Source organism: Papio anubis, chromosome 2 (genome assembly GCF_008728515.1).
Source record: "Papio anubis isolate 15944 chromosome 2, Panubis1.0, whole genome shotgun sequence".
Classification (NCBI taxonomy): domain Eukaryota; kingdom Metazoa; phylum Chordata; class Mammalia; order Primates; family Cercopithecidae; genus Papio; species Papio anubis.
Window position 1 is genome coordinate 20705135 of NC_044977.1, and position 15136 is coordinate 20720270.

Consider the following 15136-nt stretch of genomic DNA (forward strand, 5'->3'; position numbering starts at 1 on the left):
ATGTCCTTTATCAGATTGAGGAAACTTCCTTTTATTCTTAATTTCCTGAGAGCTTTCATTAGGGATGAACTGAAAATTTTGTCTAGGTTGTTTTGTGCATTTACTTGGATAATCATGATTTTTCTTCTTTATTCTGTTAATATGGCAAATTACACGAATTTGTTTGAGTGTTGAGCCAACCTTGCATTCCCAGGATGAGTTCCATTTGGTTGGTATGAATTATTGTGGCTGACATGGAGATGTACTGCCCAGATCTCCATTCAGTGCTCTCTGGTTGAAGCTTACTCTGAGGGAGATGATAGCTGGATGCTGTCTGCTGACCTCACTCCCTGCAGGTAGGCAGCAAGTCCTTCCTTGACAGGGGATCCCAATTGACAAATAAAAGAATACAGACGAGGCACAAAAAATTTTGGTTGGGCATGGAGGTGAAGTAAAGAAAGAAGAAACAGTGAGCTCAGCTTTGTCTACCTGTGCCCACCAGCCCAATTTCTCCCAACAACTGACAAATTAAATTGAAAAAGACCTGCTGTATTATTCTTCCAAAGCTAAGTTGGATAAATTATTATAAAGTTGACTTTATGTATACAAGAAGGTAACAGATATTCATTTGTAATAAAAGTGGGCTTTGGAAAAATATTTGTATTGTTGATAAGCTAAAATATAATGGTTTGTTTCCCTGAGAGATAATTGCATGTTTCTAGTGAGAATCAATATTATAGTGAAGGTTAGTAGCTTTCTTTTTTTTTTTGAGATGGAGGCTTGCTCTGTCGCCCAGGCTGGAGAGCAGTGGCACGATCTCAGCTCACTGCAAGCTCCGCCTCCTGGGTTCATGCCATTCTCCCGCCTCAGCCTCCCGAGCAGCTGGGATTACAGGCGCCCACCACACGCCCGGCTAATTTTTTGTATTTTTAGTAGAGATGGGGTTTCACCGTGTTTGCCAGGATGGTCTCGATCTCCTGACCTCGTGATCCGCCAGACTTGGCCTCCCAAAGTGCTGGGATTACAGGCGTGAGCCACCGCGCCCGGCCAAGGTTAGTAGCTTTCAAGTGTGATCACAGCTACTTTACTTGTTCTTTCATTTGCTTGGTTGTCATTTAAGTGCTTTCTTTTATTTTTACTTACGCCACTTCCAAGGAATTATTTGAATATTAAACAATTTGTACCCGCCTTCCTCCCAAAATGATCTGAGAGAAGGTGGCTCTGTTTATAGCCAGATTGTTGATGTCAATCTGAAAAATTGAGCACGATCTAATCCCACAGTTGGGAAGAATTAAAAGAGTAGATGAGCACAAATAGATACTGGGATGCTTTCTTGCTTTTCATGAGTCACGAACTTATAGTGTTGGCCTCATCATTTGGTTTGAAGAGAAGTGAATTCCTAGAAATTCAGAGACTGTAATAATCAAGTACAAAAGTACATTCTTAAACAAAGCTAAATAATTTTTAGACTAAATATCTCTAGGTATTATTCACATCTCTTTTTCATTAGAGAACTGTCATGGGTTAATCAGATATATATGCATTAAATAAATTCTAATTTTTTTATCTAAGCAAACACAAGAGTTATACTACTAAAAATATTTAAAGGGAATAATACAATTCTATGTTAAGGCATCTAAATAACTACCATTTATCCATGAAGTTGGGTGTTTGAATATTTATCAGATCAGTATCCTAGTTTTTCTAGCATAGTACTTACTCCCATAGATCTGACTAGATTAGAGCTATGTTATTTAAGCTGAATGATTTGAAAACATTAATGACTATAACCAGGGTAACCAAATGCGAATTGCTCTGATTAAATATTTCTTGTTTAAATTTCATATTCCAGATTGCTAACAGATGCAGTTATTCAAAACCTTTTTAATGGTACTTGTTAAATTATAAACTTAAAAATCAACTAATTACGGTTCAAAGACCAGTCTGTGTATAAAAAGTATTTTGAAATTAGGGGAAATAGCTGTTTTTAGTGTTTTCACTCAAGTTATACTTAATCAGGATCTTTTTAAGAAGCAAGATTATATATAGTAACTAGTAGACTAGGTTTAGAAAAGTGAAAAAGTCTTCACTATTTTTAGAAACATCTGAAGTTTTGATTTTGGAATGAGTTATAATTTTCAGTTACAGAGTTACTAAGAACTTTAAAAACTGGTAAAAAGGAAATTAAAATGTGAATTCAACAAAATCATGAAAATTAAATAACGCTTATAGTTTTGACAGGATAAAAAGGAAATACATTTGTGATTATTACCTGTTCCCACTCCATTCCCACTGGGCATCCCACTGGGTTTGGGCCTAGTAGGTCTTGTAGTTGTCCTATGCAGAACTAAAATAAAGTGGGATATAAATAGTTCATTTTCTTATTTAAAGTTTGCAGCCAAGAAAAACAAAATTTCTCAGAGAATTGAAAGTCATTTAACTAGGCAATAAAAAGGATGACTTAGCAAAAATATTATTCAGAATATAGAAACCACATTCTTGTATAAAAATAATAGACTTGAATTTGAAAATAGAGACCTGAGTTTGTATTCTGAGGTGATCACTGGGTTTCAGTACTTGACTTGAAAAAGTAACTGGCAAGGGAATTTGTAGTCCGAAGTGGGAAATATCTTGTTTCATTTATAGGTATCAGATACATTCCAAAATGGAACTGAAGAAAGATCAGGACTACGTATGTCTAATGAAAAGACAAAATCTGAAGTGTATTTGTCAAGGTCTCCATTCAGAAGTTGGAGTCTTTCCACATCCTTTCGTGGGAATCCCTAGGTACAGAGGTTTTATTATATGAGTCCTTTCACAAAGTCCATTGTCAAGCACAGAACTTGAGGAAACCATTTTGCTTTCTTTCCTGCTCTGGAGAAAGTCATAGCCTTACCAAAGTCTCAAGAGGTGACCTATTTTACAATCCATCTAGAAGACTCTAAGGAAGGGCACTAAGTGTATTGTGCTTATGTGAGAAGCTCTGAAGCCATACTGCTCATCTTTGATCCACTTTCTAGTTCCTCTCTGTGCCTCAGCTTCCTCAACTGTACCTCACAGGGCACATGGCTAGTGCTCGGTCATTATTAGCCATGATTGTTACTGTTTATTTTTTAGAAATGTTTAATATCACCAGTCTCACATTAAGCTCTCAACACCTATCATGACACACAAAGTCACAGGGAGATATACATGGTTATAAAAGATTTCTGTGCCCAATTATCTTTAGAAGTTGGAAAATTATAAACAAGTATATGGACTCTACATAAACCAAAGAATATAAAATTATTGTTCTAAAGATGTATTCACCTAGAATATTCATTCTAAGCAGGTTTCATCATTTGGAACTTTAAGACTTCTTAGAATCACAAAGAAAAAGAAAATAAAACACCAGTGTTTGGTCCAACTTGTGCCTCAGCATAAGAGTGATTTACACGAACTAGATCAACCCCTCCAAGTTAACTTTTTTTCTGAACAAGCTCCTGTGAGGGTAATCCTAGGACCTTTGGAGAATTTAGTAAATTTAACATATTCCCAATATATAATTATAACTTTATTTTTGCTGTTTAGAACTTGTGATATTTTAATTCTCTGAAGGAATCAAGTAAAAATGTTCTCCTAGAACAAGAGCTTTTCTATGCTGGAAAAAGACCATCTTTTCTTAAGAGAGAAAGAATATCTGAAAGTAAGTATTAAATAATATCATGTCATAGCTAACTCTGTGCTACCTCTATAACTGTCAGGAAAATCGTCCAACACTATTTTAAAAATACTTTTAAATCAATAAAATTTCATAGTGATCTCTGCATCTGATTACCCTTAAAATCCTTAGTCAAGTCTTGTCACATTTATGGATTCATCAGTATCTTTTCACTTATCCACACAGATCAGAGTCCCTGTATATCTTTTATTGCAATGTAAGGATCCCCTTTGGTGTATTTGGCTGTTTCAATCCATTTCCTATCTTTCCCTGCCTGCTGATTATTTAAGTCATCAGAGAAACAACTTACCAGGTCTGATGTGTGGCTTGTCAGATGTTCTGGGCCTCACAGTAGTATAAAACCTGTGTGGTGCTGAAACAGAGGAACACTTTATATTTAATAAGCAACAGACCAAAGCCTCCTGAGTGGAGATTTAGCATCCTAGGGACCAACAACTCATACACTTTGCCTGGATGTATAAAGAAGGTTCAGAAAATTCCCATTATGCATTATAGACTTCATGCTAAAGGAAAATAAAAGAAAGAAAATATACAAGACTGAAAATTAAAGATGCACATAGAATGAGGTAGTTCGTTTGTAAGGTGTGTTAAGGATTAGTCATCATTTTGTCCCTATTTTTCAAGAGCATTTGTTTTACCAGATGTTTGCTTAGCATGATAAACCCATAAGCCATCCATCTGTCTGTTCATCTGTCCATCCATCTAATCTCTCAGTGAAGAGTCATTGTGAAATATTACTTTGCTAAAGAAGTCAAACAATCTTAAAGGTAAAAAGAGAAATGACTGTTTAGGTAGGTAAAGAAGAAAGAGTAGGAGTATGTGGTCTCTATCAAATGGTCTTTGCTCATGAACCTGAAATGAGTAAGTATTCACTCAGTGTCATCCAAAATGCTGTAGAAATGACAGAAAATGACATCTGGTGCCCTGCCTATCAAAAGAGGACAAGCAAGGAGCAAGAACTCAGATAATCCCTGGGCCAATTATCCAGGACCTGCACAGAAAGGCATCCTATTGAAGACTTGCTGAATGAATGAATAAGTGGGTGACCACTGTATGCAGGCCAACTTGTGAGAACCTGCTGAAACATTAATGCATCCTAAGGTTTCAAGGTAAGCATTCATCCTGGAATTCATCTATTCCATGCCGCTCTCCTCTGTCCGCACTTCCCCATCACATACTGCCTCCTGCCACCAGCTTTCTTGGTAACGTTTTTGGAAAAATTTTTTCCTGAAAACTATGTAAGTAGATTACATCGTTTTAAAGATTTTATTCACATATCGAGTGGATATTTATATAGCCATAAATCAGCAATGCCTTGCCTACTAAGTTAAAAAAGTGTGCCTGTGAAATAGGTTATAATGTAGCTCATTTATAAACTTCCAATGTAAAGACTGTGATGAGCAGAATTTTGCCATACTTCAAGCCAACAACAGCGGACACATACTGAAATTCTCTATAGGTTTAGTTTGGGCCTTCCCAAGTGTCATAACCATAAAAATTAATTTTCACAGACCCTAAAGTGCCTGATGATTATCTGCAATTTTTTTCTTCCAATTTTGAGATGGTGGGATTCCCTCTTAACCTATTTCGTCTTTCCATGTAAATCCCTTTGAATGTTAGGTTGCTTCTGCTTAAAAGTAAGAATCATAGTTCTTGTCTCATTCTAGAATACATATAAATTTTAAAGCTTTGGACAGGAAAGAGATTGAGAGTAGACCACAGAAATAATCAGCACTACATGATTTCAAAGCCATGGCATCTGAATTTTTGTTTTAGTTTTCTCCATAGTCTTCATTTAAATCTAGAAAGAATTTTTTTAATAAAAGAGCTGAAATATAATTTCAGTTTAGGTTGTAAGTTACTCATATAGCTCATCACTAAACAATATATGGCCTTGAGAAAACTGCTGCAGAGTTTCGATTTTAAACATAGAAAAAGAGCTAAGGATATAAGAAAAAAGTCAACATATATAAATATGTTAAGACAATTTATATAATGATATGAGATCATTGATATACTCCTCATAACCGGTGAACTTTATATTTAATACAGTATTTTGAAGGAATTTGATTAAAATTCCATATATACTAGTAATGGTGACACAATGTTGATATTCTCTTTAAAGTAGGAAAAGGCAAAACAAGGAAAGAACAGGCCTGTGATCTTTTATCCTCATTCTGAAATCCTTATATCTCTAAAAAGCTGAAATCTTTCTCATTTGGCAACACAACCTGCATGGAATGAGAGTCTTTATTTATCCTGCTTGTTGTAAATATTTATGTATTTTGTGGTTAAAACAGATTGATTATGAGAATTCAGCTATCTTCCCTTAAGCCAGAAATTAAAGAGATTTGCAAAAACATGAAATAATAAACATACAGAAATCAGGGTGGAATAGGGATGTATCACAACGGAACATCTGTTCATTGTTGAGGCTGGTGATAGAGATGTGAGAGGGCTGTCATATTATACTTCAGTCTTCTGTGTATAATTATAAATAAACAGCAAATAAAAATTAAGTGAAGTAATTGAATAAAAGTTTAAAACATAAAAGTTAAACCATACAAACAAGTAAAAAAGATTCAGAAAATTTAAAGGAACTGCTCTTTACCATAGTCTTAGTCACGTTTACTTGGAGTAAATGTTGCCCCAGTGACACATGTACTTTAAAATTAGATTTCTTTCATTATCGTTTCCTCTTATTATTAAACTTCTCTCACCAACTTTCCCCCTCAAATTAGAACTCATAATGGGCAACATAAACTTATTTGTCTTCTAACTCCCTAAATGTTTGCTCTTTTTGGTCTTATTTTTGGCTTTCTATCATCCGATAGAGGCAGAGATGGGCAAAAGTGGTCATTAAGAAACAACAACACCACCACCACAGTATTAGAAGTCCACAAGTGTTATAACCTAAGTAGGATAGTAGGATAGAAAAGTATAAACGGGAAAATACTTCTGAGTGCATGAAGATGAGATAGAGCTTTGTGTAGGTGAGTTCACTTCCCCGAAAGCAGAAAATCACAGAGAAGAAATAAAAAGTAGGAAATCACTTCTCTGGATGTTTAAATATTGTCATAGTTTTGAAAAGTGATTTTTCTTGTTAATAGCTTTTTTTCTTATTAATGTGTTTCATCAAATGGGGGAAGATTGGAGAAAGTGAGAAAAAGAGAGAAGACAAGGAGGAAGACCAGGAGGAAGTTAGAGAGGGAGTAAGAAGAGGAAGATAACAGTTATTATTTATCAGATATGGAAAACGAGGCAAATGAAGGTCAAATGTGGGGAAAAAATGGAATCTTCCACTCTTAGTTAGAAGCATCAAGTGGTCAACAATACATTAAAAAAAGTAAGTGCCAGTGAAAGAACTTGTCTTGCCTACGTTCAACTGATATTCATGTAAGTATTCAGATTTGGCTGATTTCTTTCACCTATAAAATGACAAAAAAAATCAAGTAATCCACTGTGATGAGAAATGACATTCTGAAAAGAAAATGTCTTTCCTGATTAAAAGCAAATAAGGAAAAGTTATTCTCCAGAGGTGGGGGAGAGGATTACCCTGAGTTGTCTTTGCCAGTTCAGTTGTTCGTGGAATCTTAGTTGTGAAACGTTCTTGGGTGGATTGGTCTGTTTCTTCTGGAGGAAACACAATAAGATTGGCTTGTTTTAAATAATTACCCTCATGAATATGACCAAAAAACAGATACTCTTTTCTGCCCCATACAATAATAAAAGGATAAGTTGCATTTAGAAATACACTCAGTAATCTCAATAATTCAGTTAGTGGTACATTTTAATAACTCTCATTTGTGACATCTGCTGTCTTACACTATTATTTTAATGATTGTTATAAGGATTTCCAAAAGCTTTTAGCTCAGGATCATTGTTTCATTAATCTAGTTGTGGCTATTCTTGGATATGGCTCATGTATGAAAGTCTCCTAGTTGCCTCGATGTATTTATCTCCTTCATGTTTCTTCCCTGCCCATAAATCCCACATGTTACTTTGATGAGGTGGAAAGGAAATATATCATATGAAAAGATGTATATTTATATCACATAAAACAAATCTTCTATTTTTCTCATGTGAAAATCAGAGTGTGTGTTTGACATACAAACACAATCCTCTTGACAAAATAAAAAAAATACAGCAACACTTCCATTCCCATGTTACCTTGAAATCACACATCATACAGACACAGCAAATTACACTGTTCACTTTGCCTGTACTAGATCCAAGGAAACACTTGGTATAAATGATACACTGCTATCTTTTTGTTTTCTGTCCTGCTTTTGTATTCTCTTGATTTGCTCAAGAAATATACTTGTGATAATTGACAGGTAATGGTTCTGACATGAATAAACCAAGACACATTAGAAAAACAGGGAGTAGAAGTTAAATAATTAGCATATTCAGTAGTGGTTTTTGAAAACTACTTTTAACTTTGCCATCATGGGCGGCATTGATTTTGTAGAAATAAGCTAGACTAGATGAATATTTGATTAGAATATATTTGCTCACTCAATTTTAATTTTTTCTTCCAAAAGGATTTTATTTTAAAATGTGATCAGTAACTTTATTTCAGTAGACACCCACAAAGGATGGATGATTAGAAAAGGAATGAAGGCAGGTAAATAAGGCCACTGATTTAAGTAAAGCCATGTGGGATGCAGTGTAGACAGGAGAGAGGCACCAACAAACACAAGCCAGGAACTCTAGCTTTTTGGTTCGTTTTCAATGAAGGCAAACTAGAGTTTCCACACAGTGAACACATTTGTGTTGAACTCCTTGAAAGCATGTGCAGCTCATCCCAATGGAGCTTTCCAACCTACCCATCCTTGTTTCTCCAGGCAACTACCTGCTCATCAGTTTAGTCTAACTGTCACTCCTTGCTCTGTGCCTCTTTCCTATCTATCTGTAACTTGAAAGAACCATTTGCATCTTTGACTGGTCAACTCTCATTTCAACTTAAAGACCCAGTGTAAATGACCCTGATCTGAGAGGCCTTTCCTTATTTCTCCAGGTTGTTTGTTCAACATGTTGCTCTTTTCTCTATCACACTCATTGTAATTAGTGTAACACTGAGGTTAATCCTAGGCACTCTGGTGGCTGAGTGTGTAGATTCTAATCCTGGCGCTGACATCAGCTGTTTCACCTTGGCCAAATTTTTAAACTCTCTATGCCTCAATTTTCTAATCTGTAAAATGGAGCAAGTAATAGAACTTACCTCGCAGAGTTACATGGTTTAAATTTTAGAAAGGCATGTAATGGGCCGGGCGCGGTGGCTCAAGCCTGTAATCCCAGCACTTTGGGAGGCCGAGACGGGCGGATCACGAGGTCAGGAGATCGAGACCATCCTGGCTAACATGGTGAAACCCCGTCTCTACTAAAAATACAAAAAAAATTAGCCGGGCGAGGTGGCGGGCGCCTGTAATCCCAGCTACTCAGGAGGCTGAGGCAGGAGAATGGCGTGAACCTGGGAGGCGGGGCTTGCAGTGAGCTGAGATCCGGCCACTGCACTCCAGCCTGGGCAACAGAGCCAGACTCCATCTCAAAAAAAAAAAAAAAAAAAAAAAAAGAAAGGCATGTAATGTATTGAGTGGCACAGAGGATGCAGTATTGGAACTAAGTCCTGTCTTCATATCAGAGCGTGAGCTCTCTAGGGTAAGGACACCTCTTTAAAAGTTTCTTCTTAGAACTGCATCACTTAACTGTGCACCAAGTAAAGGCTTAATAAATACTAGATAACTAATTTTTCTTCCCAAATGCAGTTTAAAATACAGAAAAAGCAACAAAAAAGAACAGCATTGATTTAGAAACATTTTTCTTTTTAGAATACTTAAAATTTTTAAGTATTCTAAATCACAATCACCAGCGCCAATTTAACACATCTTAGATGTATTAAAACATTTTATATTGAAAATCAGCATACATATTAGGCCAAATACAGTGTCAATGTAAAAGCGTTGAGTGAAATGAATTTTTAAATAACCTATTATTTAGAAACAAGCTATGAACATAATGTATTATGGCTACTCGAAGGGAAATTCCTAAAAGACAAGCCCTCCTTGAACAAATATTAAAACGAAATTTACCCAGAATGGTCTGTAGTTCCTCTTGACTAGGACTTGGGGAAATCATGGGTATAAAAGGGATGCCTCGTGTCTCTAGAGGAGCTGCAAAAAGAAAAGGACCAAGGTTGTAAATTTTTAGATTCAAAGCCAGCACCAGACCAGATTGGTATTACATGAAATTCCTCCATTTGAAATAGAAAAAGGAAAGAAGAGAGTTAAATGTGCACAAAACTTTCCGAAAAATGACTGTGGAATATTAGAATAATGGTTCTCAACTGTTTTTCCACCAGAACACATACTACATGACATTCTATTCTTGAACCAATCCATCAGAATGGCTGGTTGAGATGCGGTGTGGGTTAGACACAGTCCTGGACTATTGGCTGTAGCTTCGTCCTTGTCTCCTCCATTCAAGAGAGCATACAGGATTACAAAATGTGTGATAATATCACTGTTGGTATCATCTCCTTGAGTCTGCTTGAGCTCAGTTTAACAAATCACTGGCAATTTTTAGTATTTTGACCAATATTGATAATTACTTGCAGTATCTTTCAAACTTACCACATGCTAGTATGTTACATTACAGCTGAGAACCACTAAACCAATGGAAATTGTTAAATGGGCACCATTAGTAAACACAGTGGACTCGTATTGAAACATGGAGATAAATGAAGTAAATGAAGACGGATTCAGTAATGTCTTGAGGTGGTCTTCAAAGCAAACCCATTACGACAGTGAAATCATGGCTTTTCTATTTTGGAAAGAGTAGTAATAATGAGAATGAAATGATGAAATGAATTGAGAAGAAATGATGTTTCAACAGGATCATTTGAGAAAGGCCTGCAATCTTGATGGTAGCAAAGAAAACAGAGTTGGTTGATATGGGAAAACCATTACCTATTGTTGTCTTTGGTGGCTCAAATCTAAAGGTAACAGGTTGCAGAACTATGCCAAAAGCAAGTCAAAGGAACATATTTATGAGAATTACTACCTGGCAAAGTCAAAATAGTTTCTATATTTTTCAGATGCATTGATTTAATAATTTAAATGTTCTCTAAGAATTATAATAAATAAGAGAAAATTCTGCACATTAGATGCTAATCAGAGAACTTAGTTTAACTAAAACTTTGAAGTTCTCACTTTGGGGAAAATTTTGAGTAGGCATCCACTTTTTTTTTTACTTAAAAGTATACCCATAGTTGTAAGGTAGCTACATTTACATTTTGAAAGGATGTGAGAGTTGGCGTAGTTAACAATGGTATTGATAATTTTAGCATGATCTACTCAATGAGCCTATGTACTATTCCCTCATTTAACCAAGGAAAAATAATTCAACCCAGATGATTCAATCTACCCAAAAGGAATATGCATTTTATACCCATATTTTTCTCTGAATTTCTTCCATATCACAACCATTAAAAATATATTTACTTCAAGAATTTTGTTTTTGAAAAATACACTTCTTAGCCAGAAGGATGAAATAATTAATTTACCAGGTTCGCTCTGAGAGACCTCAGGGTCTGGTTTATGAGGAAGGAGCACATCTTTTGGAGCTGAAAGAAAAAGATTATAAACACTGTGTATTCTAAATGTCCCAACTGGAGTGAGCTTAACCCACAGATAGAAAAATCCCAGAAAGCATGAATGAAGCAAAAGTATTTTTACAATGGTTAATGACCAAAGTTGAGAAGATGCCTGTTTTCTTCAAAATGGAAAAATATTACTATGCAGGGAAGGTTCTGGTGGCAGTGAAACAGAAATGAAGTAAGTCACAGTTCATTTTGAAGTCTTCCTTGAGGAAGAGGAGGAGATAGCTAACATAATTCAACAATGAGGTAGAGCTCCCTCAAGTGGCTTTCAAAATAGAAAGTCAGGTTTTGCACAAAGTGGTTAGCTGCTGTTTGATATTCATGCATAAAGTCCACTAACAGCAACAAAAAATACATATCTTAAAGTACAAAAATGGCTACAAATCGAGGGAAACAATAAGAAATGGAAAAGTCTTGAATATGTAAGAAGATAACACAGTCTTATTCTAAATGGCGCTTACAGTTACTGGGGGCAGAAAATGAAGCAAAAGGAATCAACTAGTCATTAGAAGACACCACATGTAAAGTTAATGATAGTACTTATTACTTAGTAAATGATAGCTGTTGCCATTTTTGTCTTCTTTAGTGATGTGGCTTCTAGTATATTAGGTGTCAAGCATGCTTGACATAAGCATATGAAAACAAAAGACAAAAATGTCAGCTGAACAATAGGCCTACTGGTATATGCAGTCCCTGAAATCCAGTATATTTTTTAATGTTTTAGCAAAATTAAACAGTAGATTGGAAACTTGGTACCCTATTTCTCAGTGGGGAAAATATTAGGGGGATTTGCCTATTTGTTCGTACTGGATTTCTACAACAAAATCTCATTCCACAAATAGGGTAAAGTACTTCAACGCAGTTTCCCCACAAAGAGGCCCTACCCAGACCTAATCTCTCAATGAAAGGTTTTCCTACCACGCTAAGCCTTTCATACACACCAGCACCTTTTTGTCAGGCAGTGTAATTTCCTTGCATCTTATATAATGCTGGAAAAAAATTATGATTCAGGCTAGAACTCTGCCTTAGAAGAAAGATGAAGAAAACTTCTTTTTAAAATTTTATTTTATTATTATGAGGTGGCCAAGCACCACTTTACCATTAGTGGAGAAATAAGTTATATAAAATGAACAATCTCTTTTTATTGTTTTTGGGAATCATGTTTAACTTGCATGCCACATCTGTTCTTAGACTACGCTGCTAGGTATTAGTGAAATTACAGTTGTGAAAACTGGTGCACTGAACAGAAACTTGACTCAGAACTTCTATGAGCTAAAAGGTAACATCCAAGGGAATTTGAAAATATGGATTGCTTTCTTAAAGAGAAAAGGAAACTTTAAAAAGATTAGTGGTTGATAAGGCAGAGAAAGCCCACCACAATACTGAACATTTTGCCTTTCCGTGTAGTTTTTTGGAGGATTTAAATAGTAAAATATAAGAAATTTCCAGCTATAAATGAAACAAAATGTTTATCTTGAGGCTGAAGAAGGCACTTTGATTTAGCTCTGTAAAGGTCATGGACATTCAAAGCAGCCTTCAGTTTATAAATACCCGAGTTAGTTACAGTACTCCACCAAACAAAAGGAGCTGGGATTAAGGAAAGGAGAAGCTGAGAAGAGATGTGGTACTAATAAATCCACCATACTGTAAATACATTATTCACTGCTGCTCTAGTTTACTGAGGAATTTAGGCTGGGGTAATGTGGATTCCAGCTGCTAAAATTGGCACTTTTCTTTTTAACCATGAAGTGATGATTTAATAAACTGCCATAGCAGACTTCCTAAGCAGGTGAAATCAGTGGAAAGGAAAGAAATAGAAATATTTACAGGAAAGTAATATGAATCATTCTCCTACTTGGTCAACTACAGCTCCAAGAAATTCAAGTTGTTTTTTCTGTTTTTCCTATGTGGCATTCCTCTGTATATTAAACTGAACAAAAGCACGATCCCTAAAACCTACATGTTTCATGCTGGGAGAAACTCATCAATGAAAATAATGATGACAATTTTCTGAGAAAGCAGTTTTGATTTCTTTATAAGAATATTTACTATTATTATAATTTTACATTTAATTATATTAACCAACTCCATTTATACTACTAACCAAACTGTCTTTGTTCAATAAAGCGTGCCACTCCAAAGAAAAGTCCAACTAACATAAGACAAGTAGGAATGCACAATGTCTATCATAGACAAAAGTAAATGAACATGCATGAATGTTTTGATAGAGTTAGAAAATAATTAATGTGTTTCCTCTTGACAAAGTTAGAATACGAAGTCTGCAATAAGGTTTACCCTGGCAATAGGCTACCAAGAGACTGATTCTCTTAGAAAAGTAACACGTATAGACTCCATACCCTATTCTATTCCTTTAATCTATACTCTCTATTCCTTTATTCCAACCTTGTACCATTAGGTCCAGTCTGAGAGGAAGCCCCGTAGGAGGCCACCTGCTGGCTTTCCCTGTGCTCTTGGACCACCCTCCCTTCCATCTCATTTGAGGCCTTTTACTTTCCATTATTTCTGTTATATTTCTATTTGTCCATGTTTTCATTTCTCCATGAGTTACTTGCCCTCTACCTACGAAACAGCTCGAATGCTCTAATATCCTAAAAAAGAATCATTCCCTTGACATGGCTTCTCCTTCAAACAGTCCCTCTCTCTTGCTCTCATTCCTTTAATAAAAAAACTATCTATCTGCCTCTGCTTCCTCACCTTTTAGATGTATCTTCTTCATCCACTGTGGTCCAGCCTCCACTTATTTCCTGCAACAATGCCTTAATCATATTCTTAAGTCCAGAAACTCTGAAAGTTGAGTTTTCTCTTAATTTATTCAATGGCAAAACATAACTTATACTGATCTAAGGGCTGTTTATAGGTTTTAGTTCTTCTGCTTGGTAAGACTATTCATACTGCTCACTGAATACACATTAATGTTTCTAATCAATGGTATATGTACTCATGTAAGTTTCTAAAATCTGGAAACTGCTAATTCTGAAGCATACAGCCTAAAGGTTTCAGAAAGTGGGATTCTGCACATGCATGGTCAAGCTGGCAGCCTCTTCTGATCCCTGTCCTTCTCATTGCCACTGCAATGCCATTGCCAAACTTCCCTTCTTAGGCCTTTTCCTGCCTCATCTCCCAGCGCCTTTCCTGGTTTTCTCTTATCTTTTTTGACATCTGGAGGCTCTTTTCCCCCTGCCTACTCCTTAAATACAACTATGCTGCCTAAATATTTGATTTCTGGCTTATTTTCTCCATCTATATTTTCTCCTCTATTATGTTTTCCAAGATTTAAGAAGTATCTAGATGTAAACAAGTGGCTCCTAGATCTGTGCCCCAAATCCTGACTTCTGTTAAGAAGTCCAGACAACATTTTCAACCATCAGTTAGGGTCTTCCCACTCAAAGTCCTACTGGCCCTGCAAGCCTAGCATGTACACACCCATCTTTATTACTCTCTCTGTTCCCTGTCTCAGTTAATGGCATTATTATCTACCACTTGCCCAGTCTAGGAACAGCATTGCCACCCTTCTCTCCATAACAGCATTCAGTCATTCTCTAGGTCTTCGTAGTTCCATACACAAAGGCATTTCAGCATTATTCCCTTAGTTTCCTTTCTACCACAATTAGTTCAATTTCTCAGACTTATCTTTCTGGATTGTTGCAAACCTACTAAGCGATTCCTGGCCATTTTTTTTTTTTTTTTTTTGCCAGTTAATATTCCATTTGAAAAAATCACAGCCATCTTTCTAAAATACAGATGTAATTATATCA

The 15136-nt window shown here is 35.9% G+C and overlaps 1 protein-coding gene and 1 long non-coding RNA gene across 17 annotated transcripts in view; one reads left to right on the forward strand and one right to left on the reverse strand.

The window, feature by feature from the left end:
- The window catches only part of ABI3BP (ABI family member 3 binding protein), a 248598-nt gene that overhangs the window by 38548 nt on the left and 194914 nt on the right, over positions 1–15136 (reverse strand). For 13 of the 16 annotated variants that reach the window (XM_021933977.2, XM_031662969.1, XM_031662963.1 and 10 more), the window contains 6 exons: positions 11265–11324; positions 10669–10716; positions 9793–9873; positions 7256–7333; positions 3990–4052; positions 2252–2326 (listed from right to left, as the gene is read on the reverse strand). In XM_021933977.2, coding sequence (XP_021789669.2) covers positions 2252–2326; positions 3990–4052; positions 7256–7333; positions 9793–9873; positions 10669–10716; positions 11265–11324 — 405 coding nt within the window. The remainder of the gene's footprint in view (positions 1–2251; positions 2327–3989; positions 4053–7255; positions 7334–9792; positions 9874–10668; positions 10717–11264; positions 11325–15136) is intronic. The other 3 variants (XM_031662974.1, XM_031662964.1, XM_031662970.1) reach the window with 2 other exon arrangements.
- Positions 984–7999, forward strand: LOC116273706. The gene is made up of 3 exons (XR_004182027.1): positions 984–3664; positions 4598–4809; positions 6850–7999. It is a non-coding gene; the product is annotated as an uncharacterized LOC116273706 (long non-coding RNA).